This window comes from Otolemur garnettii, unplaced genomic scaffold (assembly GCF_000181295.1).
Source record: "Otolemur garnettii isolate 467f Iridium unplaced genomic scaffold, OtoGar3 scaffold00295, whole genome shotgun sequence".
NCBI classification, from domain to species: Eukaryota; Metazoa; Chordata; class Mammalia; order Primates; family Galagidae; genus Otolemur; species Otolemur garnettii.
The window spans coordinates 757257-783796 of record NW_003852690.1 but is presented as its reverse complement, the minus strand read 5'-3'; the positions used below and the strand labels follow the sequence as shown (position 1 = coordinate 783796).

Here is a 26540-nt window from a genome sequence, read left to right as displayed (position 1 = left end):
TTCAGTATTTGGCAGTAGCAGGGCTTCCTTGTGGCCTTGACCCTAAGGGTCATAGAGTGAGACCAGTTTTGGTGCACTGGATAAGTGGGCAGCCACTTCAGGAGAGATCCCAGCAACAAATGCTTTCCTGGGAAAGCTTCTGCTTAGCCAAGGTTAAGGGTTTAAAGAGTCTTTTAAGCAGGCTGAGGAGAAAGTTAGACTCTCAGCACCGTGGGGTTTGAGAATTCAGCAAAGGCCTACAGTCTCCATCTCATTCAGCTATATGAGCATTGTGATTAACACCTCATGTGCCAGAAGATCACCTGTTGCCTGGACAATATTCAGCAAGATATAGATACTACTTTGTTTTTGGTTTGACTTTTTTTCTTATGTTTGTTTGTTTTTATTTCAACATTTTCCCCTCCAGTTTTTTTATTTTTCTTTTTTTGTTTCTTCATTTTTCTAGTTTAAATATAATTTTCCATTGTTGCCAACTTTAATAATAAGAATTTCATTTTTGCTAGCGTTTCTGCACCTATCATTTGTTTTTTCTGCCAGTTGTATCCAGTAAGTTTTTCTGTTTGTTTGTTTTAGTTTTATTTATAGTATTTTTGTCTTTCCTAACTATTTGGTGGAGTGGGGAACTGTGTCTGAACAGGCTGGCAAAGCGATGCTGACTCAAAGGGAACCACCCAACCCAGCACCCCTAGGGGTTGGAGGGATTAAGGTTGGATCAAAGTACCCTACTTTACACCTTTACTGTTCCTTCTCCCTCTTTCTGTGCCTCTCTTCTTTTTATCAATATTTCCTTTTACTCATACCCTCTCCATTCTCTTTTTCCTTTTTTAAAAAAATCTTTCTTTCCCTTCTTGGTCCTCAGTCTTGTCTTCCTTTTGGTCCTGTACCAAAAGGACTCTTTGAAACCTTAAACCAGAGGCACAGTAACTTAAAGAGCAAAAGGAAGTGAAACGAAATTTAGGGCAAGGAAACAGGTAAAAGAAAACACTCATGAGAAGGAATCAGCAGAAAAATCCTAGCAACATGAATAAAAGCCCCCCAAGGGACCATGAGGTAGGGACCACAGAGGATTTCAGCTATAAAGAAATGTTAGAAATGACAGAAGGGTAATTTAAAATACAGATGATGAAAACAATGAGGGAAATTGCTGAGAAAGTAGAAAATCACCAAAAGGAAATAAAAAAAACAGAATCAAATAAGAGATGAATGATATGAAGAATATAGAAAGGATATAGCATAGCTGAAGGAATTGAAGCAGGCAATTAGGGAACTGAAAGATGCAATAGAATTTATCAACAACAGATTCAACCATACAGAAGAAAGAATCTCAGAGGTAGAGGACAAATCTCTGGAGATAACTCAGATAGTTAATGAGGCAGAAAAGAAGAGAGAGAAAGCAGAATGTTCACTAACAGAATTATGGGACTTCATGAAGTGTTCAAACATACAAATTATAGGTATCTCAGAGGGGGAAGAATAATGACCCAGAGGGATGGAAGCCATACTAGAGAATATTATAAATGAAAATTTCCCAAATATCACCAAAGATTCTGACACACTCCTTTCAGAGGGATATTGGACCCAAGTTGTCTCAACTCAAATAGAGTTTCTCCAAGACACATTGTGATGAATCTTTCCAAAGTCAAAAGAAAAGATTCTGCAAGCTGCTAGGAGTAAACAGCAGTTGATCTTCTGGGGAAAATCCATCAGTGTGACTGTAAATTTCTCTAATGAAACTTGTCAATCCAGAAGACAATGGTCATCTACCTTTAATTTACTTAAACAGAACAATTTCCAGCCCAGAATTTTATATCCTGCTAAGCTAAGATTTAAAAAATTGATAGAGAAATCAAAACTTTTACTGATATGCAAACATTGAGGAAATTTGCCACAACAAGACCACTCTACAGGAAATACTTCAACCTGTTCTATACACTGACCATCACAATGGATCACCAGCAAACTAAACACTCAGAAATTAAAGGACAGAACCTAGCTTCAACAATGATGCAAAAGATAAAACTATGGAATAGACATTCACAAAATATGATAAATACAATGCTACCTCACTTACCAATTATCTTAATAATGGCTTGAATTCCACACTAAAGAAGCATAGATTGACTGATTGGATTAAAAAACACAAGCCACCATTTGCTGTCTGCAGGAAACATACCTAGTCTCAAAAGACAAAACTCAGAGTGAAGGGTTGGAAGGCAAATGGAATTCAGAAGAAAAAGAGGGGTTATGATCTTATTTTCAGATACAAGTGGATTTGAAGCAAGTCAAAAAAGGCAAGATGGACATTTCATATTGGTGAAGGGAAAAATATAACAAGAAAACATTTCAATTCTAAATATTGATGCACCCAACTTAAATGCTCTCAGATTCTTCAAACAGCCCTTAATTGGTCTGAGCAATATGATATCCTATAATACCATAATAACAGGGGACTTTACCACTCCTCTTACAGAGATAGACAGAATTTCTAAACCAGCAGCTCTTAACCTGTGGGTCATGACCCATGGGAACTGTATTAAAGGATTGCAGCATTAGGAAGGTTGAGAACCACTGCTATAAACAGAAAAAAGGATATACGGAACTTAAATGAGACCATAGAACAACTGTGCTTGATATACATACATAGAACACTCCATCCCAAAGATAAAGAATATACATTCTTCTCATCAGCCCATGGAACATTCTTCAAAATTGATCATATCCTAGGACACAAAACAATCCTCAGCAGAATCAAAAGAATTGAAATTTTGCCTTGTATCTTCTCAGGCAACAAGGCAATAAGGGTGGAATTCAACTTCAACAAAAAAGATCAGCCCCACACAAAGACATGGAAATTAAACAACCTTATGCTGAATGACAGTTGGGTGCAGGAAGAAATAAAAGAAGAAAACATTAATTTCTTTGAGCAGAATAACAGTGAAGACACAAGCTACAAAAACCTGTGGGATACAGTAAAGCTGTCCTGAGAGGAAATTTTATCACATTAGATGCCTAAATCCAAAAAACACAAAGAGAGTGCATCAACAAACTCACAAGCCATCTTATGGAATTGGAAAAAGAAGAACAATCTAAGTGTAAACCCAGCAGAAGAAAAGAAATATCGAAAATTAAATCAGAGATTAATGAAATTGAAAACAAAAGAATCATTCAGAAAATTAATGAAACAAGGAGTTGGTTTTTTGAAAAAATAAAGTAGATAAACCTTTGGTCAGACTAACTAGAAATAGAAAAATAAAATCTCTAGTAACCTCAATCAGAAATGATAAAGGAGAAATAACACAGATGCCACAGAGATACAGGAGACCATCTCTGAATAGTATAAGAAACTCTGCCCAGAAATTTGACACTGTGAATGAAATGGATCAATACTTGGAATCACATCCTCTCCCTAGACTTAGCCAGGAACAAATAGATATCCTGAAAAGACTAATTTCAAGCACTGAGATCAAAGCAACAATAAAAAAAATCTCTCAACAACAACAAAAATGCCCTGGTCTGGATGGCTTCACAATGGAATTCCATGAAATCTTCCAAGAAGAGCTTATGCCCATACTGCAGAAATTATTCCAAAAAATTGAGGAGAGAAGGAATCCTCCCCAACATGTTCTATGAAACAAACATCACCCTGATACCAAAAAACAGGAACAGACCCAACTAAAAAGGAGAACTTCAGACCAATTTCACTAATGAATATAGAGAATATAGATGCAAAAGTTCTTAACAAAATACTAGCCAATAGATTATAACTTCGAATCAAACATGTCATAAACCATGATCAAGTAGCTTTCATCCCAGGCATGCAAGGCTGGTTGAACATACACAAGTCCATAAACATTATTCACCATATCAACAGAAGCTAAAACAAAGACAAATGATCCTCCCAATAGATGCAGAAAAAGCATTCAATAAAATCCAGCATTCTTTTCTAATTAGAACATTGAAGATTATAGGCATAGGTGGCACATTTCTTAAACTGACTGAAGCTATCTGTAACAAACCCACAATAATATTTCTGATTGGAGCAAAATTGAAAGCTTTTCCATTTAGAACTGGAACCATACAAGGTTGTACTCCATCACCATTACTATTCAATATAGTGCTGGAAGTTCTAGCCAGTACAATCCGGCAAGAGAAGGAAATAAAGGGTATCCGAATGGGAGCAGAGAAGGTCAAACTATCTCTCTCTGCTAACAGTATGATCTTACACTAGAGAACCCCGAAGACCCAACCATAAAACTCCTGGAAGTCATCAAAACATACAGTAATGTCTCAGGATATAAAATTATTGTCCACAAGTCAGTAGCTTTTGTGTACATGAACAGCAGCCAAGGTGAGAGGCTAATGAAGGATACAATACCCTTTTCAGTAGCTCCAAAGAGAATGAAATACCTAGCAATATACCAAACAAAAGAGGTGAAGGACCTCTATAAAGAAAATTATGAAACCCTAAGAAAGGAAAGAGTAGAGGATATTAACAAATGTACCATGTTCATGGCTTGGAAGAATCAACATTGTTAAAATGTCTATACTTCCCAAAGCAATCTACACATTCAATGCCATCCCTGTTAAAATACCAACATCGTACTTTCAAGACTTGGAAAAAATGATTCTGCATTTTGTATGGAACCAAAAAAAACCCCATATAGCTAAGGCAGTTCTTAGTAATAAAAACAAAGCTGCGGGCATACCAGATTTTAGGCTGTACTACAAGGCCATAGTGGTCAAGACAGCATGGTACTGGCACACATATAGAGACATAGACATTAGGATTCGATAGAAAACCATGAGATGAAACTAACATCTTAAAACCACCTAATCTTTGATAAACCAAAGAAGAACATACACTGGAGGAAAGAATCCCTATTTAATAAATGATGCTGGGAGAACTGGCTATCCACATGTAAAAGACTGAAACTGGACCTGCACCTTTCTCCACTCACAAAAATTGATTCAATATGGATAAAGGACTTAAATTTAATGCATGAAATGATAAAAATCCTCAACAAAAGCATAGGAAAAACACTGGAAGATATCAGCCTGGGGAAGACTTTATGATGAAGACTTCTATGGCAATTGCAATAACAACAAAAATAAACAACTGGGACTTAATTAAACTGAAAAGCTTCTGTACAGCTAAGGAGACAATTACCAAAGCAACTAGACAACTTACTCCATGGGAAAAGGATATTTGCATATTTTGAATCATACAAAAACTTGATAAGTAGGATCTATAGAGAACTCAAATTAATACACATGATAAAAGCCAACAATCCCTGATATCAAAGGGCAAGAGAGATGAATAGAACCTTCTGTAAAGAAGACAGATAAATGGCTAGCAAGCATATGAAAAAATGCTCATCATCCCTAATTATTAGAGAAATGCAAATCAAAACCACCCTGAGATATCATCTAACCCCAGTGAGAATGGGCCACATCACAAAATCTCAAAACTGCACATGCTGGCATGGATGTGGAGAGAAAGGAGCACTTTTACGCTGTTGGTGGGACTGCAAACTAATACAACATTTTTGGAAGGAAGTATGGAGAACCCTCAAAGAACTCAAGCTAGACCTCCCATTTGATCCTGCAATTCCATTGCTGGGCATCTGTCCAGAAGAAAAAACTCATTTTACTGTAGGGACACTTAGACTAGATTGTTTATTGCAGCTCAATTTACAATCGCCAAAATGTGGAAACAGCCTAAGTGCCCACCAACCCAGGAATGGATTAACAAGCTGTGGTATATGTATACTAAGGAATACTGTTCAGCCATTGTAAAGATGGAGACTTTATGTCCTTTCTATTAACCTGGATGGAAGTAGACCACATTTTTCGTAGTAAAGCATCACAAGAATGGAGAAGCAAGAATCCTATGTAGTCAATTTTGATATGAGGACAATTAATGACCTACTACACGGTGGGGGTGGGTGAAGGGGAGAGCAGAGAGAGAGAGAGAAGGAGGGAGGGAGTGGGGAAAAGTAAGAGCAGAGAGTAGGAAGGAGGAGGGTAGGAGAAGGGAAGAGTAGAGAGAGGGAAGGAAGGAGGGGGTAGGGTCTCGGTGTGTGACACACCTTTTGGGGGCAAGACACAATTGTAAGAGTTGTTTACCTAACAAATGCAATCAGTGTAAGCTGGTTTCTTGTACTCTATATGAATCCTGAAGAATAAAAATTTAAAAAGTAATGTTTAAATATATCAAAGTTCAAAGTAGAGTGGTGAAGTAACCTTTGTTGTTACTACTAACAATTTTCAAATGTTAACTGTCATATTTTCTTCAGATTAAAAGAAAAGTATCAAAAAATACATGTGCATATGTCTGTTTTCAATTTCCATTCAATGACGGAGCTTAGAGGCAGTGACAATAACAATACCCACTGCCCAGGTCTTAAGTTTATCATTTTCTAACAAACTAAAGCAGGGATTCTTATGGATGTGATTGATTTCAGGACTGGAGCAGGAAAAGTACAATCTGCAATTGGAGCATTTTCCAGTGCCAAAAAGTGAAGAAGTGTTCAAAAAGGAATGGGGCATGTTGAAAGGGCACAGAGGCAACCTCAAAGATACCCAGTGTTTTTGGGGGTCTTCATGAATTATTTGCCTAGGCCAATTTTAATTAAGAGTTTTTCCAACATTTTCTTTTAGGGTTCTTACAGATTTCCATATTGAGTTTAAGTCTTTTATCCACTGTAAGTTAAGTTTCCTGAGTGCAGAGAGGTATGGGTTTTGTTTTAGTCTTTTGCATGTAGTTGTCCAGTTTTCCCAGAACCATTTATTCGATGGGGATTCTTTCCCCTAGTATATCTTTTAATTTGTTTCGTCAAAGATAAAGTGAGAATATGTATATTTCGTATCTGTGTTCTCTGTTCTAATCCATAGGTCTATGGCTCTGGGTTTTTTGTTTTTTTGTTTTTTTTTCTAAAATTAAGCTGTTTTGGTTACCCTAGTCTTATACTATAGCTCGAAGTCCGGTAAAGTGATGCTTCCCACTTTGTTCTTATTGTGCAAGGTTTCTTTGGTTATTTGGGATCTTTTGTGGTTTCGTATGAAATGTGGAACTATTTTTTCTAGATCTGCAAAAAATGGTGTTGGTATTTTAATTGGAATTATATTGAATCTGTAAATCACTTTTGATAGTATAGCCATTGTAACAATGTTGATTCTGAAGATCCATGAGCATGGTATAATTTTCCATCACTTTACACCTTTTGCAATTTCTTTCCTCAGTTTCACTTCCATTGTTAAGTATATTACTAGGTATTTTATTTTATTTCTTGTCACTGAGAAAGTCATTGTATCTTTTATTTGATTGACTATTATTAGAGCATGTGAAAGCTACTGATTTGTGTATATTTATTTTGTAGTCTGAGGCTTTACTGAATTTATCAACTCCAGGAATCTTTTGGGTGACTCTTTGGGATTTTTAATATATAAGATAATGTCATCATCAAAGAGAAATAATTTGAGCTCTTCTTTCCCCATTTAAATATCCTTCATTTTCTTTTGTTTCTTGATTGCTCTGGGTAGGACTTCCAGCACTTTGCTGATCAAAAGTGGAGATAGTGGGCTAACTTTTCTGGTTCCAGTTCTAAGCTTTTCCCCCATTCTATATGATGTTGGCAATGGGTTTGTCATATAAGGCCTTTATAATTTTAAGGTAAGCCCCATCTATGCCTATTTTGTTAATTGTTCTTATCACATAATCACAGCAACACCAAAAATAAATACATAGGACTTGATCAAATTAAAAAGCTTCAGCATAGCCAAGGACACAAACGAAAGAGCAAATAGACAATCCATAGAATGGGAGAAAATATTTGCATGCTATATATTTGATAAAGGACTGATAGCCAGAATCTACAAAGAATTCAAGCAAATCAGCAAGAAACAACCAAATAGCCCCATTAAAAAGTGGGCAAAAGACATGAACAGAAACTTTTCAAATGAAGATATACTAATGGCTAACAAATTCATGAAAAAATGCTCTGTGTCTCTAATCATTAGGGAAATGGAAATCACCTGACTCTAGCAAGAATGGCTTATATGAAAAAGTACTAAAACAACACATGCTGGCATGGATGCAGGGAGAAAGTAACTCTTACACACTTTTGATGGGACTGCAAAGTACTGTCACCTCCATGGAAAATTGTATCAAGATACCTCATAGAACTTAATGTAGACCTACCATTTGATCCAACAATCCCACTGCTAAGTGTACAAAGGAAAAAAGTAATTTTTTGTAAAATGGACACCAGCACTCAGATGTTTATAGCAGTACAATTCACAATCATAGAGACATGGAAACAACCCAACTGCTCGTCAATACATAAAGGGATTAATAAGATATGGTATATGCATACTGTGGAGTACTACTCAACCATAAAAAATGGCAATCTAGTATCTTTTTGGACAACCTGTAGGGAACTGGAAACAATTCTTCTACATGAAACATAACAAGAATGGAGAAATAAACACATGTACTCAATGCCAAATTGGAACTAATAGATCAACACTGAAGTGTACATACTGTAGTAAATCTCAATGAAAATCAAGCTGGGAGGAGGGGAAAAGTGGGAGGAGGGGGTGGGTAAATTCACATCTCTTGGGTACAGTGCATACTATTTGGGTGAAGGACAAACTTACATGTATAACTTTGACTCAATCTGTACAAAAACAAAGTATTTAAACAAAAAATGTATACTTCCCCTAGCATTCTGAAATTTTTAAAAAAGGAAAAGGAAAAAAAAAGAATACCCAATGGCTAAAGCTAGAACAATTTGAGCAATGAAATAGTGATAACATTTTATTACAAGCCAGAGAAATCCTAAATATCCATACATTTCTAGTGATATAAATAAATAAGTAAATAAATAAATGAATAAATAGATAGGGGAGAAAGGACATCCCTTTCATAGAGAAGAATTGCAATTATTGATTATAGAAGTAATGAAGAAACTAGAAAAATCACCAGGAAAGCACCACTATAATAATTGTTGCAGGCAAGATCCACCAATGAATACATTAATGGGTGAATGAGGAGGAACAAGATATTTACAAAATCTTAGAGTATATCTCTCAAGATATTTATTAATTAAAAGGTCAAATATTAACAGTAGAATGGAGAAAGTCAGCAGACACCACAGTAACCAAGTGATAATGATTAACATCACCAGTAATAAGATGCATCATATATGTCTGTTATGAAACTTTGAGGACATGTATAATGTCTGACATATCTGTAATATGTGTTCTTGCCAAAAATGCATAACCTCAGTGTAATCACAAGAAAACATCAAATGAACCCAAATTGAGGGAAGTCTACCAAGTACTTGCTCACTAATTTTCAAAAGCCTGGGGTCATCAATGACAAGTCTTGAACTATCATTGAATGGAAGAGACTAAGGAGAAATAACAAATGCCATATGAAATTCTGAATTGGATCCTGGAATACAAAAAGGCTGTTAGTGGAAAACCTGGTGAAATCTGAATAAAGGCCACAGTTTGGTTAATACTATTATACTGACATGAATTTCTTAGTTTTGATGATTGTACTATGGTTACATTACATGTTAACATTAGGGCAGCTGAATAAAAAGTATATGGGAACTCTGTATACTATTTGTAACTTTTCTGTAAGTCTAAAGTTATTTTAAAATAAAAAATTTCAAAAAGTAATTTAAAAAGTTATATTGTTGAGGGGATGTATAGAGCTTTGGCTAAGAGAGTAGGCTTTGGGTGAGATTACTTGGAGATTAATTCTGGCTCTGTCAGTTATTAGCTATTAATGTTGACTGAGTCACTTAACCTCTCTCTGTACCTCAGTTTCATCATATTTAAAATATAAAGATTAAGGAACAGGATAATATAAAACTTATAGATTGGTACATGAACAGTGTCAATAGAGAGTAAAATTAGCTGTTTAGGCTCCATCTTCTAGATCCCTTGGGTATTTGCTTTGATGAAAACTTTTGAGAATTTCCTCTCTAGATGGACAAAGTTATAGTTCCTAGTCCTCCTGATTAACTCTTAAGGAATCTTCTAACTTCTAAGATGCCCCAATAAGAATTTAAAATTTCTGGAAAATTAGCTGCAGGGACCATTCAACTGAATGGTATCTCCTTTGTAAGCATTGTGGGTGTATATTTGTATAGCACATTAGCTACTAGTGGTGTCTTTTATTCAAGGGTTGTGCACCCAGTGAGTGTTGACTAGTTATGATTTGTTAATGGTATATTTTGTTACTTTATGACAGGACTTTGGGATATGGGAACGTGGAGACAAGACCAACCAGGGGATCTCAGAATTGAATGCCAGTTCAGTTGGAATGGCAAAGGTAATTTTTCTTTTTTGTTTGCATCAAGTATGGGGTAAGTAAGTCTGGTCCATTTTTGCCATATATAAAAACTTAATGTGAATATGATACATCACCAAATTATTATTTTAAACCATAGACAAAATTCATATTCTCTCATCAGAGATGTCATCATATACAGGTCTGTCAAGTTTATGAACTTGCCACCTGGTGCTTATGTTGGCAGAACTATACAAAGAACTTGGTAAGGTTTCATAACCTTGGTATATTAGTGTCTCACAGCTATATTCATGTCAACGTGTGGTGGTGTCTTTCTGAGTGCTGCTCATTATTGTTATTGTATATTTTTGTGTCACATACCATGACTGCTCTGATAGTCATTCCAGAATATGAGTTGCAGAATTGCTTTGAACCATAGATCAGGTGCTGGCATCACTGCATAGCTTCCCAAGGGGAGCATTTCGAAGGTAACAGAGTGATATTCAGCAATGAGGTATATAGCACCTTGTCTAGGATGAGTTCATAAACTTAATTGTCAGAATTTGGTATATTGCGTATAATATAACAAAATGATATAGGAAGATTACAAGGAGAAGGATGGTCAAAGTAAAGTCTGACAAACATAAACAAAAAATAATAGATGTGACTATGGGAGTGTCAAATGAAGTAGAATTCAGAGCAAAGAGTATCACATGTAATAAAGGGTCATGATAGAATTTTTAAAGGCACAGCCTATGTCTTAGTTCATTTTTGCGTTTCTACAAAGTAATGCCTGAGGCAGAGTATTTATAAAGAAAAAAAATGTTTATTTTGGCTCACGATTCTGCAAAATGTTAAGCATGGCACCAGTATCTGCTTCTGATGATAGCTAGAGGCTAAGGGGAGCCAGTGTATCACATGGCAAAAATGAAAGCAAGAGATGCAGGAAAGGGAAGTGTCAGGCTCTTTTAAATAATCAGTTCTCATGGGAACACACTTATTTTCTTTAGTTTCTGAGACAGAGTCTCACTCTGTTTTCCTAGGTAGAGTACCATGACATCATAGCTCACAGCCGTTGGGCTCAAGCAATCCTCTTGCCTCAGTCTTCCAAGTAGCTGAGACTACAGCTGCAAAGTCCAGCTAGTTTTCCTATTTTTAGTAGAGACAGGGTCTTACTCTTGCTCAGGCTGGTCTTGAACTTCCAATCTCAAAAAGTCTATCTGCCTTGGTATCCCAGAGTGCTAGGATTACAGGTATGATCCACTGTGCCAGCCGGGAACTCAGTTATTACTGGGATGAGGGCACGAAGACATTCATGAGGGACCACACTCATGACCAAATTGTCTCCCACTACGCCCCACTTCCAATTGGGGGAATCAAATTTCAACATGAGATTTGAAGTGGATAGTTATCTGAACTATATTAGTCTATAATAAGAAAGTCTAGTCTAGAGTATAGTTTTAAATAATAAAGAACAAAATATATTAGAAATACAAGGCAAAATGCCACAACTATAAGGGAATAATTTTATCAAAAACATTTTCAGGCTATGATTCATGCAATAAACCAAAAATAATATCATAGAAAATTTGAGGTCTATAATTTATGCAGTTGGAATAATAAATATATGTGGAACTTTGTACCTATCAAATATCCCCTGGGTAAACATTTTCTTTTTAATATATTTTTAAATTACCAAAGTGATGTAGATATTAGGTTTTTTTTAAGATCCTACTATACCTACTCTATATAACCAGATTTTTATCATTTAATAATCTCATGTTTCACTGACCATCATAACCAAATATCTATCCATGTCACTTTGTGCAGATAAAGCTAGTTGATTCTTTTTGGTCACTGCATAGTATTTAATAATTTCTCTATTGATGAAATTGTCTCCAATTATTTTGCTATTCCTATAATGCTTTGATAAGGATATTTGTGCATGCATGCTGGTAAACTTGCACAACTATTTTTGTTTTTTTATTTTTTTATTAAATCATAACTGTACATTAATGCATTTATGGGGTACAATGTGCTGATTTTATAGGCAATTTGGAATGCTTACATCAAACTGGTTAACATAACCTTCACCTCACTTATTTTTTGTGTTAAGACATTTATACTCTACTCTTAATAGTTTTGACATGTACCCTTGCATTGTGCACATTATGTAAGGTCCCACCAAATATGCTCCTTCCTCTAGGCCTCCCCTCTCCTTCTTTCTGGACTATAGTTGTGTTTTATCGCTCATATGAAAGTGTAGATGATTATATATGGGTTTCATAATAGTACTGAGTACATTGGATATTTTTTCTTCCATTCTTGAGATATTTTACTAAGAAGAATATATTCCAGCTCCACCCAGGTAAACATAAAAGTTGTAATGTTTCCATCTTTTTATGGCTGTATAATATTCCATAGTATACATATACCAGAATTTAGGTTTTTTTTTTTAATTAAATCATAACTGTGTACATTACTGCATTTAGGGGGTAAAATGCTCTGATTTTATATACAATTTGGAATGCTTACATCAAACTGGTTAACATAGCCTTCACCTCACTAATTTGTTCTGTTAAGACATTTATAATCTACTCCTAAATTTGATATGTACCCTTGCAACATGCACAATAGGTGAGGTCCCACCAGTTACCCTCCTTCCACCCAGCCACCCCCCTCCCCTCCCCTCCCCTTCCTCTTCCCTCCTTCATTCTGGGCTATAGTTGTGTTTTATCATTCATATGAAAGAACAGGTGATTATATATTGGTTTCATAATAGTACATTGGATATTTTTACATATCCATTGGATATTTTTACATAATTGTACATAATAGTACATTGGATATTTTTTCTTCCATTCCTGAGATACTTTACTAAGAAGAATATTTTCCAGCTCCATCCATGTAAACATAAAAGAGGGAAAGTCTCCATCTTTTTTATGACTGCATAATATTCCATGGTATACATATACCACATTTATTAATCCATTCATGGGTTGATGGGCACTTGGGCTGCTTCCTTGACTTAGAAATTATGAATTGGGCTGCAATAAACATTCTGGTGCAAATATCTTTGTTGTAAAATGATTTTTGGTCATCTGGGTATATACATATTGCAGCATCAAACGGTAGGTCTACTAGTTCCCTAAGTGTTCTCCAAACTTCCTTCCAAAAAGGATGTATTAGTTGGCATTCCCACAAGCACTGTAGAAGTGTTCCCTTCTCTCTACATCCACACCAACATCTGTAGTTTTCAGATTTTGTGATGTGGTTTAATCTTACTGGAGTTAGATGATATATCAAAGTGGTTTTGACTTGCATTTCTCTAATGATTAATGCATTTTTCCATGTGTGTGTTGGCCTTGAGCCTGTCTTCTTCATGTTCAAGTCTCTTGCCGACAATGAAATGGAGTTATTTGTTCCTTTCATATTAATTAGTTTGAGTTCTCTGTGGATTCTAGTTATCAGACCTTTGTCAGAAACATAACCTGCAAATATCTTCTCCCATCTCTTCTCTTCTGAGAGCTGTCTGCTTGCTTTACTTACTGTATTCTTGGCTGTGCAGAAGCTTTTTATTTTGATCAGAGCCTAGTAATATATTTTTGGTGCTGCTTCAGTTGCCAGGGAGTTCCTCCTCATAAAATATTCTCCCAGGCCAATTTCTTCAAGTATTTTCCCCACACTCTATCCTAGTATTTTTATAGTGTTAGCACAAATTTTTTTTTTAGGAAATATTCCTAAGAATGGAACCTTGAAGTTAAGGAATACACACTTTTAAATTGTCTTTTAAAAACTTTCCACTAGTTTATGTATTTTCCCTATCCATGTATGAGGGCTATATGCTATTATATACCATACATACCATTTTTCTCAAACCCTCACTAACTCTGGATATTATCAATGTTTTTGGATATTTGACTTTAAAACTTTTTTAGCCACTAAAATGTTTTTTAAAATTTATTTTGAAATCTTTTCAGACTTAGTGAAAAGCTATAGGAGTTATATAAAAAGTGTTTCCTTATACACTTTACCCAAGTTTTCCATTTAACATTTGCTTTCTGTCTTTCTCTCTTTTTGTAAACACACAGAGAATTATTTTTTTCTGTGGCTTGAATGTTGCTCCTCTCAAAACTTCATGTTGAAACTTGTGGCAGTATTGTGTGGTGGGGCCTTTAAGCCTTTAAGAGGTAACTAGGGTTGTGAGGGCTCTGTCCTCATGAAGAGATTAATCCATTTACAGATTATCAGATTAGTAGGTTAATGGGTTAATACATTATCATGGGAATGGGCCTGGTGGCTTTATAAGAAGAGGAAGAGGGATCTGAGCTCACATGCTCAGCCCCCCCCATCATGTGGTGTCCCACACTGCGTCAGGACTCTGAAGAGAGTCCAAACCAGCAGGAAGGCACTCACCAGATGCAGTTCCTTGCTGTTGTACTTCTCAGCCTCCATAACTATAAGAAATAAATTTATTTTCTGTATAAATTATTGATTGTCAGGTATTCTGTTATAAGGAATAGAAAATGCTACAATAGAAAATTTGTACCAAGAAGTGGTGTGTTACTGATAACAAACAAGATAAAATGTAGAAGCAGCTTTGGAACCATGTAATGGGTAGAGTGTAGAAGAATTTGGAGGATGAGGCTATAAAAAGTGTAGATTCTCATCAAGAACACTAGGTAAAGTTTAGAACTCCTTAGAGGTTTGTTGACTCATTGTGACCAGAATGCTGATAGAAATATGGACTGTAAAGGCCATTCTGATGAGATTTCAGATAGAACTGAGAAACAGATATTAGAAGGTCATCCTTTTTACAAGTTGACAGAGAACTTAGTTGAACTTGTCTATGTTCGTTGGCTTCGTGGAAGTCTAGACTTCAGAGTGATGAGCTAGGATATCTACAGAAGAAATTTCTAAGCAAAATATAGAAGGAACTGCCTGGTGACTTTTAGGTGTTTATGCTGACGTTCAGGACCATAGGAATAAATTAAAAATAGAATTTATAATTACAAGGAAAGACCAGAGAGATTTGAAAAAATCTTATCCTGGCCATGTAAAGAGTGATGTAAGTGTGTTCAGGAGAGGAAACTAACTGGGTAGCCCAGAAATCATTTGCTAAAGAGATTAAAAAGATGAAAAAGATGGATAAAAAGAACCAGGTGCTGTCCTCAAGACAGTGGAAGAAAGGCCCCAAAGACGTTTCAGAAATCTTTCAGGCCCAAAGGCCTAGGAGTGCAGAATGTTTTAAATGGACATACCTGAGGTATTCTCCCTGGGCTCACTGCCTAGGACTGTCTCAGGACTTTGCTCTCTGTACTCCAGTGTAGCTATTAGGCAGCTGCCCCAGCTGTGGCTCAAGCAGCCACAGGTGCAAGTTGTGCCACCATTCCAAAAGGTACAAGCCAACCTCAGGCATACATATGGTGTTGATTCTGCAGGCCCACAGAATGCAAGAGGTATGGGGGCATGGTACCTTCTGCCTAGATTTCAAAGGATGTATCAACAGATTGAGGTCCCCGGCAGAGACTTTCCCAGGGATGGAGCCAGAGATTCTTGAAGGTAACTAATTTTGATTTCATAGGCTCACAGATTAGGCTTTGTACTCTATTCTTGGTACTGGAATTAGTTAAGACTTGGGACTATGGTGTTGTAATGAATGTATTTGTTTGTGAGAGGATATGAATTTTGGGGAGCAAGGGGTAGAATACTAAGACAGTAACTTGGTACAGAGATTCTTGAAGGTAGGTAACTAATTTTGATTTCATAGGCTCACAGATTAGGCTTTGTACTCTTAAGTTTTATTCTTGGTACAGGAATTAATTAAGACTTGGGTCTGTGGTGTTGGAATGAATGCATTTGTTTGTAAGAGGACATGAATTTTGGGGAGCAAGGGGTAGAATACTAAGACAGTAATGAGCATTTTTTTCTTTTTTAAAAATTGTTTCTAGTTATATTTTTGTTTAATTTGAGAGTACAAAGAATTAGATTACAGTGTTTGCATTTTTTAGGTAGAGTCCTTCTTATATTTGTGTCCCGCCCCCAAGAGATGTGCCATAACTCCTAACATTGTGCCCATTAAGTGGGATCACACCCTTCCCCCATCCTTCCTCACCTTTCCTCCTCTCCCTCACTTCTCCACCCCCCACCTTAAATTGATTTTAGTTTTTCTCTTATGTGGGCATATATTAGATCATCTACTGGCTTCATATTAGTGTCTAGTACAGTGAATTCTTGCTCCTCCATTCTTGTGATACTAAGAACAATGTGTTTCAACTCCATCCAGGTTAGTACAAAAGATGTAAAGTGTCCATCATTTTAATGGCTGAATAGTATTACATGGTACGCTACTATTCCATACCACACTTTCTTAATCCATTCATGGATTAATGGGCATTTAGGTTGTTTCCGCATTTTGGTGATTGTAAATTGAGCTGCAATAAACAGTGCAAATGTCCCTATGATAAAATGATATTTTTTCTTCTGGGTAGATGCCTAGTAATGGGATTGCAGATCAAATGGGAGATCTAATTTCAGTTATTTGAGGATTCTCAATACTTCCTTCCAAAAAGATTGTATTAGTTTGCAGTACCACCAACAGTGTAAAAGTGGTCCCCTCTCTCCACATCCTGGCCAGCATCTGTAGCTTTGAAACTTTGTGATGCGGGCTGTTCTTACTGGGGTTAGGTGATATCTCAGGGTAGTTTTGATTTGCTTTTCTCTGATGATCAGGGACAATGAGCATTTTTTCAAATGTTTATTACCCATTTGTCTGTCCTTCATCAAAGAAGGTTCTCTTAGCAAAGTATCACAAGAATGGAAGAAAAAGTATTCAATGTATACAGCCCTATTATGAAACTAATTTATAGCTTTCTTACGAAAGCTATAACATAATTATAGCCTAAGAATATGGGGAGTGGGGAGGGGATGGAGGACGGGTGGAGGGAGGGTGATTGGAAGGATCACTTCTATGGTTTATCTTACAGGGGTACAAGTGAATCTTTCTAAGAGTAGAATATAAATGTCTTAGCACAATAACTAAGAAAATGACACAAAAGCTATGTTAACCAGTTTGATGAAAATATTTTAAATTGTATATGAAAACACCACACTGTACCCCATGATTACATTAATGTACACCGCTATCATTTAATAAAAAAAAAGGAAATCCCCAAAGCTCTGAAAGCAAAGAAAAAAAAAAGTTCTGTTCATATCTCTTGCCAAGTGGGAAATGAAATTGCTTGGTCTTTTTTTGTTGATTAATTTGAGTTCTCTGTAGATTCTAGTTATCAACTCTTTATCAAATTCATACCCTGCAAATATATTTTCCCATTCTGAAGGTTGTCTATTTGCTTTACTTGTGTCTTTAGCTGTGCAGAAGCTTTTCAGCTTAATTAAGTCCATTTGTTTATTTTTATTGTTGTTGCAATTGCTGCTGAAGTCTTTATCATAACTAATGAGTTTTGTGCTTGACCAACTTCTACTTCACACTGTAGGTCTCACATTTGCTGTTATTTCCTTAGGGAAGCTTTCCAGAACTGCCTTCTACCCACATACCAGGTTAAGTCTACTTCATAATCGAGGATAACTTGATTTATCTAATTTACTATAGATAACTAGTAAATACTTAAAATAATACTCAACCTTATTAGTAATTTAATGTAAATAAATGCAAAAGATATATCATTTTTACCAAATTTGGGAAAAATTTTGAGGTAACACATTGTATAAGGAAGATGCTGCTAGTATTGGTACAACTTGCATGAAAAGCAATTTAGCATTATGTCTTAAAAAGTTATTCATACCCTTTGACCTAGTGATTCAACTTAAAGAAGGTAATGCTTAAAAAAAATCTAAAGTGCAACAAGGAATTATTTTGTTAGTTTGACATTTATCAAGAGCCTACTTACTGTATGCCACACTGTGTGCCCTGACCTCAAGTAATTTATAATTTAGCAAAAGATGTTTGTCAAAACTCTGTGGCTCTGCAACTATAGCTCAACAGCTAGGGTGCCAGCCACATACACTGGAGCTGGTAGATTCGAATCTAGCCTGGGCCTGCCAAACAACAATGACAACTACAACCAAAAAATAGCCGGGCATTGTAGCAGGTGCCTGTAGTCCCAGCTACTTGGGAAGCTGAGGCAAGAGAATTACTTAAGCCCAGGAGTTTGAGGTTGTTGTGAGCTATGATACCACAGCACTCTACCAAGGGCGACAAAGTGAGACTCTGTCAAACAAAACAAACAAACAAAAAACTTTGTTTGCAATTGCACAAAATTAGAGTGAACTTAAATTTCTGACAATTGGTAAATGGTTAAATATACTTCATTACAGCCATGTGAAAATGTTATGCCACAATAAGAGCTTTTGTAGAATGGACAAATCCTAATGCTATATAATACTAATAATTATTAATCTTAAACATAGGATACTAAATATGATCTCAATTATATACAAATATTCATAGAAAAAATACAAATAAATGTCAGAAATATTAACAGTAGTTGTTTTGGGTGATTTTTGTATACTTTACTATGTTTTCTATACTTTACTATGTTTTCAAAATATTCTATAAGGAATATATCTTACTATTATGATGAGAAAATATGTTTAAAAAACACAAAATTAATAAATTTTTTGAGACATGGTCTTGCTCTGCTGCAAAGGGGTAGTTCAGTGGGATTATCAGTGCAACCTCAAATTCCTGGGCTCAAGCAAACCTCCTGTCTCAGCCTCCTGCATAGCTGGGACTACAGGCATTCACCACCAAATTCAGCTAATTTTTAAAGCATTTTTTGCAGAGATGAGGTCTCACTATGTTGTTCAGGCTGGTTTTGAGCTCCTATCCTCAAGTGATCCTCCCACCTTGACCTCCCAAATGATAGGATTATAAGTGTTAGCCATTGTTCCCAGCCAATAAATTCTATTTTTAAAGAAAACATTATGATCTCACTTACATGTACAATCTAAAAATGTATATTCTAAAGGCATAGAAGTAGAAAGTACAATGATTGTTACCCAAGGCTGAAGGGAGGTAGTTACCCCAGAGGAATGCAGAGAATGGGGGATTGTTTATCAAAGGGCACAGATTTCAGATAGGAAGATCAAATTTTGAGATCTATTGCACAACAGGGTGACTATAGTCAACAGAAATGCATTGCATATTTCAAAAAATACATGGAAACTCCTCCTTTGCCTTGATAACTAGTAACTTTCATCTTCAAAGTGAAATGTAGCATTTTTCTAAGGCATTCACTTCTCTATGGAAACTTAGATATATAGTAATAACCTAATGGTTATTGTATTAATACCTTTATAGCCACACAACTTCTATACTTCCTATGTGCTAATATCTTATTTGGAACTTTGCCAAAGGAATACTTTACCTATGGTAAAGTCACATCATGTGCATTAATAATATACAGGGTTTTAGTGAGAAAACCTCTAAATGTATCTTTTAATGCAGTTATCTTCTTTGTTCCTCACAGGCAGCCCTGGAAGCATTAGATGAATTGGACCTGTTTGGTGTGAAAGGTGGGCCTCAGTCAGTTATTCATGTTCTGGCTGATGAAGTGCAACACTGCCAGGTAAGGGAGTATGGAAAATGGAAATGGCAAGTTTTATTCTTGCTGAGGCTCCGATTTAATATGAACTTTAGATTAAGGAGAGCTGAATCAAAGTACATAATCTAATTATTACCATGTGTCCCCCCCCAAATGACTTTATCAAGCATCCTGTACTGAAATAATCCTGATATATATAGCATGGAATGTAAAATAGTCCCATTCTTTCATGCAAAGTTATAAAGGGATACCACCATGGTGTTTGGAATTATCCACTGTTGTCTTATCAAAGGGCAGATATGATCTCTATTCCTGAGTATCTTCTTTTCTAAATATACAAAGAGAATAGGGGACAGTAGATTTTGAAAGTTTTTGATAGGGGCTCTAAAACATTCTCTTCTTCCTGGTTGACTCTAGGATTAGATATTTGGAGATTGGACTGTTTAAGTATTCAGTTTTGTTTAGGATTATTGAACATTCAAACGTATTGAACAATTTAGGTTCTTTTTATTGGCAGGAGGAATTTTCTCCTTTTCCTCAAACCCTGATTAGATACCTATGGTGTCCTATTTTTTTTTTTCTTGAGACAGAGTCTTACTATGTTGCCTTCAGAGGGCTGTGGCATCACAGCTCACAGCAACCTCAAACTCTTTGGCTTAAGTGATTCTTTTGCCTCAGCCTCACAGGTAGCTGGGACTATAGGCCCCTGTCACAGTGCCCGGCTATTTTTGTTGTTGTTATTGTTGTCATTGTTGTTTAGCAGGCCCAGTTCAGGTTCAAACCTGCCAGCCCCAGTGCATGTGGCTGGTGCCCTAACCACTGAGTTAAAGGCACTGAGCCCGTTGTGTCCTATTGAATATAAAATTACCTTCTGGTTTTAATAACACAAAATTTTCCAGGGCAAAAATATGTCAAAAATACAAAAGCTAAGCTGTCTTCTCAGAAGCTACATTTTCTCTTACTTTATTGATTTATGAGCAGCAGTTTAAGAATGGGAAAAGCACATAGAGCAGTATTAAGACAAAGGATGATTTATAGAAACAGCTAATTTTCTAAGTACTCACTTTTAAATAATATTTAGGTTTAGGTTTTCTTCTGAATAAATCTTTTGAATTATTCAATTAATAATAATAATTTTCAAATTATTTAATAATAAATAATATTATTTTAATATAAAATAATAATTTTGAAATTATTATTTCTTCCATATAAATCTTTTGATACCAAAGCTCTTAGTTTTACAGTGCCAAAGTATTTATTTTAATGCATCACCTTTAACTTCCTTTCTTAGTCTATCCTTAATTCACTACTGCCCCGTGCTTCGACATCCAAAGAAGTTGATGCTAGTCTACTTTCAGTGGTTTCCTTCCCAGCCTTTTCAGTAGAGGATAGCCATTTGGTGGAGCTCACAAAACAGGAAATCATCACCAAGCTTCAGGTATGTCTCTGTCTGGCTTTTTCTTAATTAAGGCTATGATTTTAAGGGGAAATTAGTGCCTTTGAGGACTTTGAGTGTGATCTGTGTCTGTAATTTTAAGAAACTTTTAATTTTTCCACATTGTCCTGTTAAAAATAGTTTCTTTTTTATTATTTCAGGTTAATATGAGGGTACAAATGATTAGGTTACATGTCTGTGTTTGTTGGGTAAAGTTCAAGTTGTAGTTGAGCCCATAATCCAGGGGCTGTGCTGTATATACTTACATTGCGCCCATTATGTAAGAGCTTTCCAATGCCTCTCCCTCCTCCCTCAACCCCCTATTTGAATTTCATTGTGTTTTTTCACTCCTGTGAGTGTAAATTTGTTTATCTATTGATTTCATATTGGTATTGAGTGCATTGGATACATTCTTTTCAATTCTTTTTTATTTATTTATTATTTTTTATTTCTTATAGTATAACTGTGTACATTAATGCAATCATGGGGTATAGTGTACTGTTTTCATATCTATAAATACTCTCATCAAACTGGTTAACATAACCTTCATGTCATTTTCTTAGTTATTGAGTTAAAACATTCATACTCTGCTTTTAGAAAGATTCACTTGTACCCTTGTAAGATAAACCATAGAGGTGACCCCACCAGTCTCCCTCCCTTCACCCATCTACCCCCCTCACCTCGCCCTCCCACCCCCTTCCCATATTCTAAGGCTATAATTAGGTTATGACATTCCTATAAAAGCTATGAATAGTTTCAAAGTAGGGCTGTGTACATTGGATACCTTTTCTTCCATTCTTGAGATACTTTGCTAAGAAGAACATTTTCCAATTCCATCCATATAAACATGAAGGAGGTAAAGTCTCCATCATTCTTTAGGGCTGCATAGTATTCCATGGTGTGCATGTACCACAATTGATTGATCCATTCATGAGTCGATGGGCATTTGGGCTTCTTCCCTGACCTAGCAATTATGAATTGGGCTGCAATAAACATTCTGTTACAAATATCTTTGTTGTAATTCGATTTTTGGTCTTCTGGATATACCTAATAAAGGAATTGCAGGATCAAATGGCAGGTCTATTTTTAGTTCTCTCAGTGTTCTCCAGATGTCTTTCCAAAAGGAATGAATTAATTTGCATTCCCACCAGCAGTGTAGCAGTGTTCCCTTTTCTCCACATCCATGGCAGCATCTCTGGTTTTGGGATTTTGTGATATGGGCTAATCTTCCTGGAGTTAGGTGGTACCTCAAAGTAGTTTAGATTTGCATTTCTCTGATGATTAAGGATGGAGAGCATTTTTTCATATATCTGTAGGCCATGCACCTTTCTTCTTTAGAGAAATTTATATTCAAGTCCCTTGCTTCTTTTCAATTCTTGTGATACTTTACGAAGAAAAAAGTACTTCAACTCCATCCTGGTTAATATAAAAGATGTAAAGGCTTCGTCTTTTAATGGCTAAATAGTATTCCATTGTATACATCTACCATAGTTTATTAATTCATTCCTGAGTTGATGGGCACTTGGGTTCATGTCTTGGTGATTGTGTATTGATCTGTGATGAATGTTCTAGTGCAAATGTCCTCATGGTAAAATGATTTTTTTTTCTCTTATGTAGGTACCTAGTAATGGGATTGTGGGATCAAATGAAAGGTTTATGTTTAGCCCTTTGAGGAATCTCCATAGGTTTTTCCATACAGGCCTTATTAATTTGCAGTCTCACCAGCAATGTAAAAGTGTGCCCATCTCTCCACATCCACACCAGCTTCTGCAGCTTTGACACATTGTGATGTGGGCCATTTGCACTAAAGCTAGGTGATAGCTCAGGGTGGTTTTGATTTGCATTTCTCTGATGATTAGTGACGATGAGCATTTTTTCATCTGTTTGTTGGCCATTTATCTTCTTCAGAGAAGGTTCTGTTCATGTCTCTTGCCTACTTACATATAAATGTGATTATTTGCTCTTTTCTTGTTGATTAGTCTCAGTTCTCTAAAGATTCTAGTTATCAGCCCTTTGTCAGTTTCATAGCATACAAGTATCTTCTCCCATACTGAATGTTGCATTAGTTTTAGTTATTCTGTCTTTAGCTGTGCAGAAGCTTTGCAGCTTCATCATATCCCCTTTATTTATTTTTGGTATTGCTGCAGTTGCCAAGGGGGTCTTCTTCATAAATCTTCTCCTAGGCCAATAGTATCATGAGTTCTTCACACTCTTTCTTCTAGAATTTTTATTGTTTTGTGGCAAAATGATGGTATATATATATATACATGCCATGGAATACTAGTCAGCTATTAAAAAGATGGAGACTTTGCATCTTTTGTATTAACCTGGATAGAGTTGAAAAACATTCTTCTTAGTAAAGTATCACAAGAATGAAATAGCAAGTACCCCAGGGTATGCAATACTAATATAAAACCAGTAAATAAATAACTATGCCCTATATGAGAGAAAAACAAAATTAAATTCAACTGGGTCAAAAGGAGGTAAGATGGCTGACTGGAGCCAGCTTTCAACAGAAATTCCCATCTGGAGGGATAGATAATGGAATGAGTGAACTCAGTAAAGCTGAAATTTGGGAGCTAAGCTGAGAGAGATTGATAAGTGCACGTCATCCCTGCTGAGCCAAGCCATCACACCAGGGAAGCAAATTTCAGGTACAAAACCCATCCCAAAGAAGATGAGAGTCTATCCCTTCCCCCAAGAGAGTGGTTTGCTGTGTGCTTTCTACAAGTTTCACCCCATGGTAGAGAGCTGCTAATGGCTGGGACTCCTCCAGAAAGATCTTGCTCTGAGCCTGGGCATTCTCTTGCCTGGCATAAAAGTTGAACACATATTTTCCTGCCAGTCTGAACTCTCAGTCTATCTTTCCCCTCTTACCTGGTGGTCTAGAAGCCTACCCACTGAAGAACATGGAGTGTCTGGTGGTTCCTTGCTAGGGCTGAGCATTGCATGGGCCACAGCGCAGCTGCGCTGAAACTATTACTCAAGTAGAAGTGGGGAGATGCAGTAGGAGAAGGACTGGCCCCATGCCCTGAACGTGTATAGCAGTGGAAGGACAGTGGCAGCAGTATGGCTGGAGGCATGATGGTAGCGGCAGCACGGGGACCCACATGTGGCAGCACCTGTGGTACAGCGGCAGCAGTAGTGGTGCATTCCCTTGGGGGCCAAATTTTGGAGAGACACCTCCCCAATTCTGTGGACCACCAGAGGAAGCCAGACCTTGCCCTGAAGGGGTGTCAAAGGAGGAGTGTAACTTGGGCAGAGGGGCGGACTCTAAGAGAGAGAAACACTCCCAGCTTGGAACAGACTGAGGTGGAACACTTACCACTTTCCACTGAGCACTGGATAGAGTGAGGCTTGAACTCCTTGTGCCTGCTCGTGGCAGAGTGTGGCAGCTCAGCCAAGGAGGCACTGACTCCCCTTAGACTCTAGCAGATGCAAATCCCCAGTGCCTTGGCTCATTGGGGAGAAATGGGCAACAGCCCTGAGGGGTTACCAGTGACTGGGTGTGGCTCTGTTGTAAGGTGGGGAAGGAGGCACCAACCCCCCTGGACTAACTCTTTTGCTGGACTGACCTTCCTGACTTTACTGAATACCAGAAGGAGTCACCCTTGAGCTGACAGTGGACCCTTACTGTCTGGTTGCTGGAGACCTTTTCTTATTTTATCTTTTTTTTTTTTTTTTTACTGTTGGAGATTCATTGAGGGTACAAACAACCAGGTTACACTGATTGCATTTGTTAGGTAAAGTCCCTCTTATAATTGTGCCATGCCCCTAAAAGGTGTGTCACACACTGAGACCCCACACCTCCCTCCCTCTTTCCCTCTTTCTGTTCTTCCCATCCCAACCCCCTTCCTTCTTACCTCTCCCTCCTCTCCCCTTTCCCCACCCCTCACTATGTACTAGGTCATTAATTGTCCTCATATCAAAATTGACTACATAGAATTCTTGCTTCTCCATTATTGAGATACTTTACTAAGAATAATGTGGTCCACTTCCATCCAGGTTAATACAAAGGATGTACAGTCTCCATCTTTTTTAATAGCTGAATAGTATTCCATAGCATACATATACCACAGCTTGTTAATCCATTCCTGGGTTGGTGGGCATTTAGGCTGTTTCCACATTTTGGCGTTTGTAAATTGAGCTGCAATAAATAGTCTAGTGCAAGTGCCCTTATGATAAAATGATTTTTTTTCTTCTGGGTAGATGCCCAGTATTGAAATTACAGGATCAAATGGGAGGTCTAGCTTGAGTTCTTTGAGGGTTCTCCATACATCCTTCCAGAAAGGTTGTATTAGTTTGCAGTCCCACCAGCAGTATAAAAAATGTTCCTTTCTTTCCACATCCATGCCAGCATCTGCAGTTTTGAGATTTTGTGATGTGGACCATTCTCTCTGGGGTTAAATGATATCTCAGGAAAGTTTTGATTTGCATTTCTCTAATAATTAGGGACGATGAGCATTTTTTTCATATGTTTGCTAGCCATTTATCTGTCTTCTTTAGAGAAGGTTCTATTCATCTGTCTTGCCCATTGATACATGGGATTGTTGGCTTTTTTCATGTAGATTAATTTGAGTTCTCTGTAGATTCTAGTTATCAAACTTTTGTCTAATTCAAAATATACAAATATCCTTTCCCATTGTGTAGGTTGTCTATTTGCTTTGGTTGTTGTCTCCTTAGCCATACAGAAGCTTTTCAGTTTCACTAAGTCCCATTTGTTTATTTTTGTTGTTACAATTGCCACAGAACTCTTCTTCATAAAGTCTTTTTCTGTTGCAGTTTATCTGTGGAAACTGTAGTTTCTCTGAAGAAATGGACCACAGGACATGGATGATAAGTACAAGCTTCAAGGAGAGAGGCTCACTGTCACTCTGCAGAGAGTGAGTCCCTCAGCTCCCATAGGGTTTTTATTAGGAAAATATTACAAGGCTTTGTCAACAAGTGATGGTTCTCATAACAAGTAATAGTTCTCATGGTTTTCAGTTTCTTTCCTCAACAACTTTGTTGGTTTCTAATCTGTGTATAAACATTTCCTTGAACGCTTCCCAACCCTACCCGTGAGAACACAGTGCTGCTTTGTGGCATGCCAACAGGCTTCCGATGCTCCTGTGCTTGCATCAGGAGCTCTCTGAACACTCTTATGTCCTCTAAGGTCAAAGTAAGGTCATGGACTGAGGAAAGTCCATCCACATTTCCCCAAACTGATATCTTCAAGTGTTTTTCTATGCTT

General features: G+C 36.8%; 1 protein-coding gene across 3 annotated transcripts in view; it reads left to right on the top strand.

Annotated features, from left to right (window-relative positions):
- The window catches only part of PHKA1 (phosphorylase kinase regulatory subunit alpha 1), a 404208-nt gene that overhangs the window by 32840 nt on the left and 344828 nt on the right, over window positions 1-26540 (top strand). For all 3 annotated transcript variants that reach the window (XM_003803354.3, XM_003803353.3, XM_012813746.2), the window contains exons 6-8: window positions 10268-10348; window positions 19798-19896; window positions 21164-21310. In XM_003803354.3, coding sequence (XP_003803402.1) covers window positions 10268-10348; window positions 19798-19896; window positions 21164-21310 — 327 coding nt within the window. The remainder of the gene's footprint in view (window positions 1-10267; window positions 10349-19797; window positions 19897-21163; window positions 21311-26540) is intronic.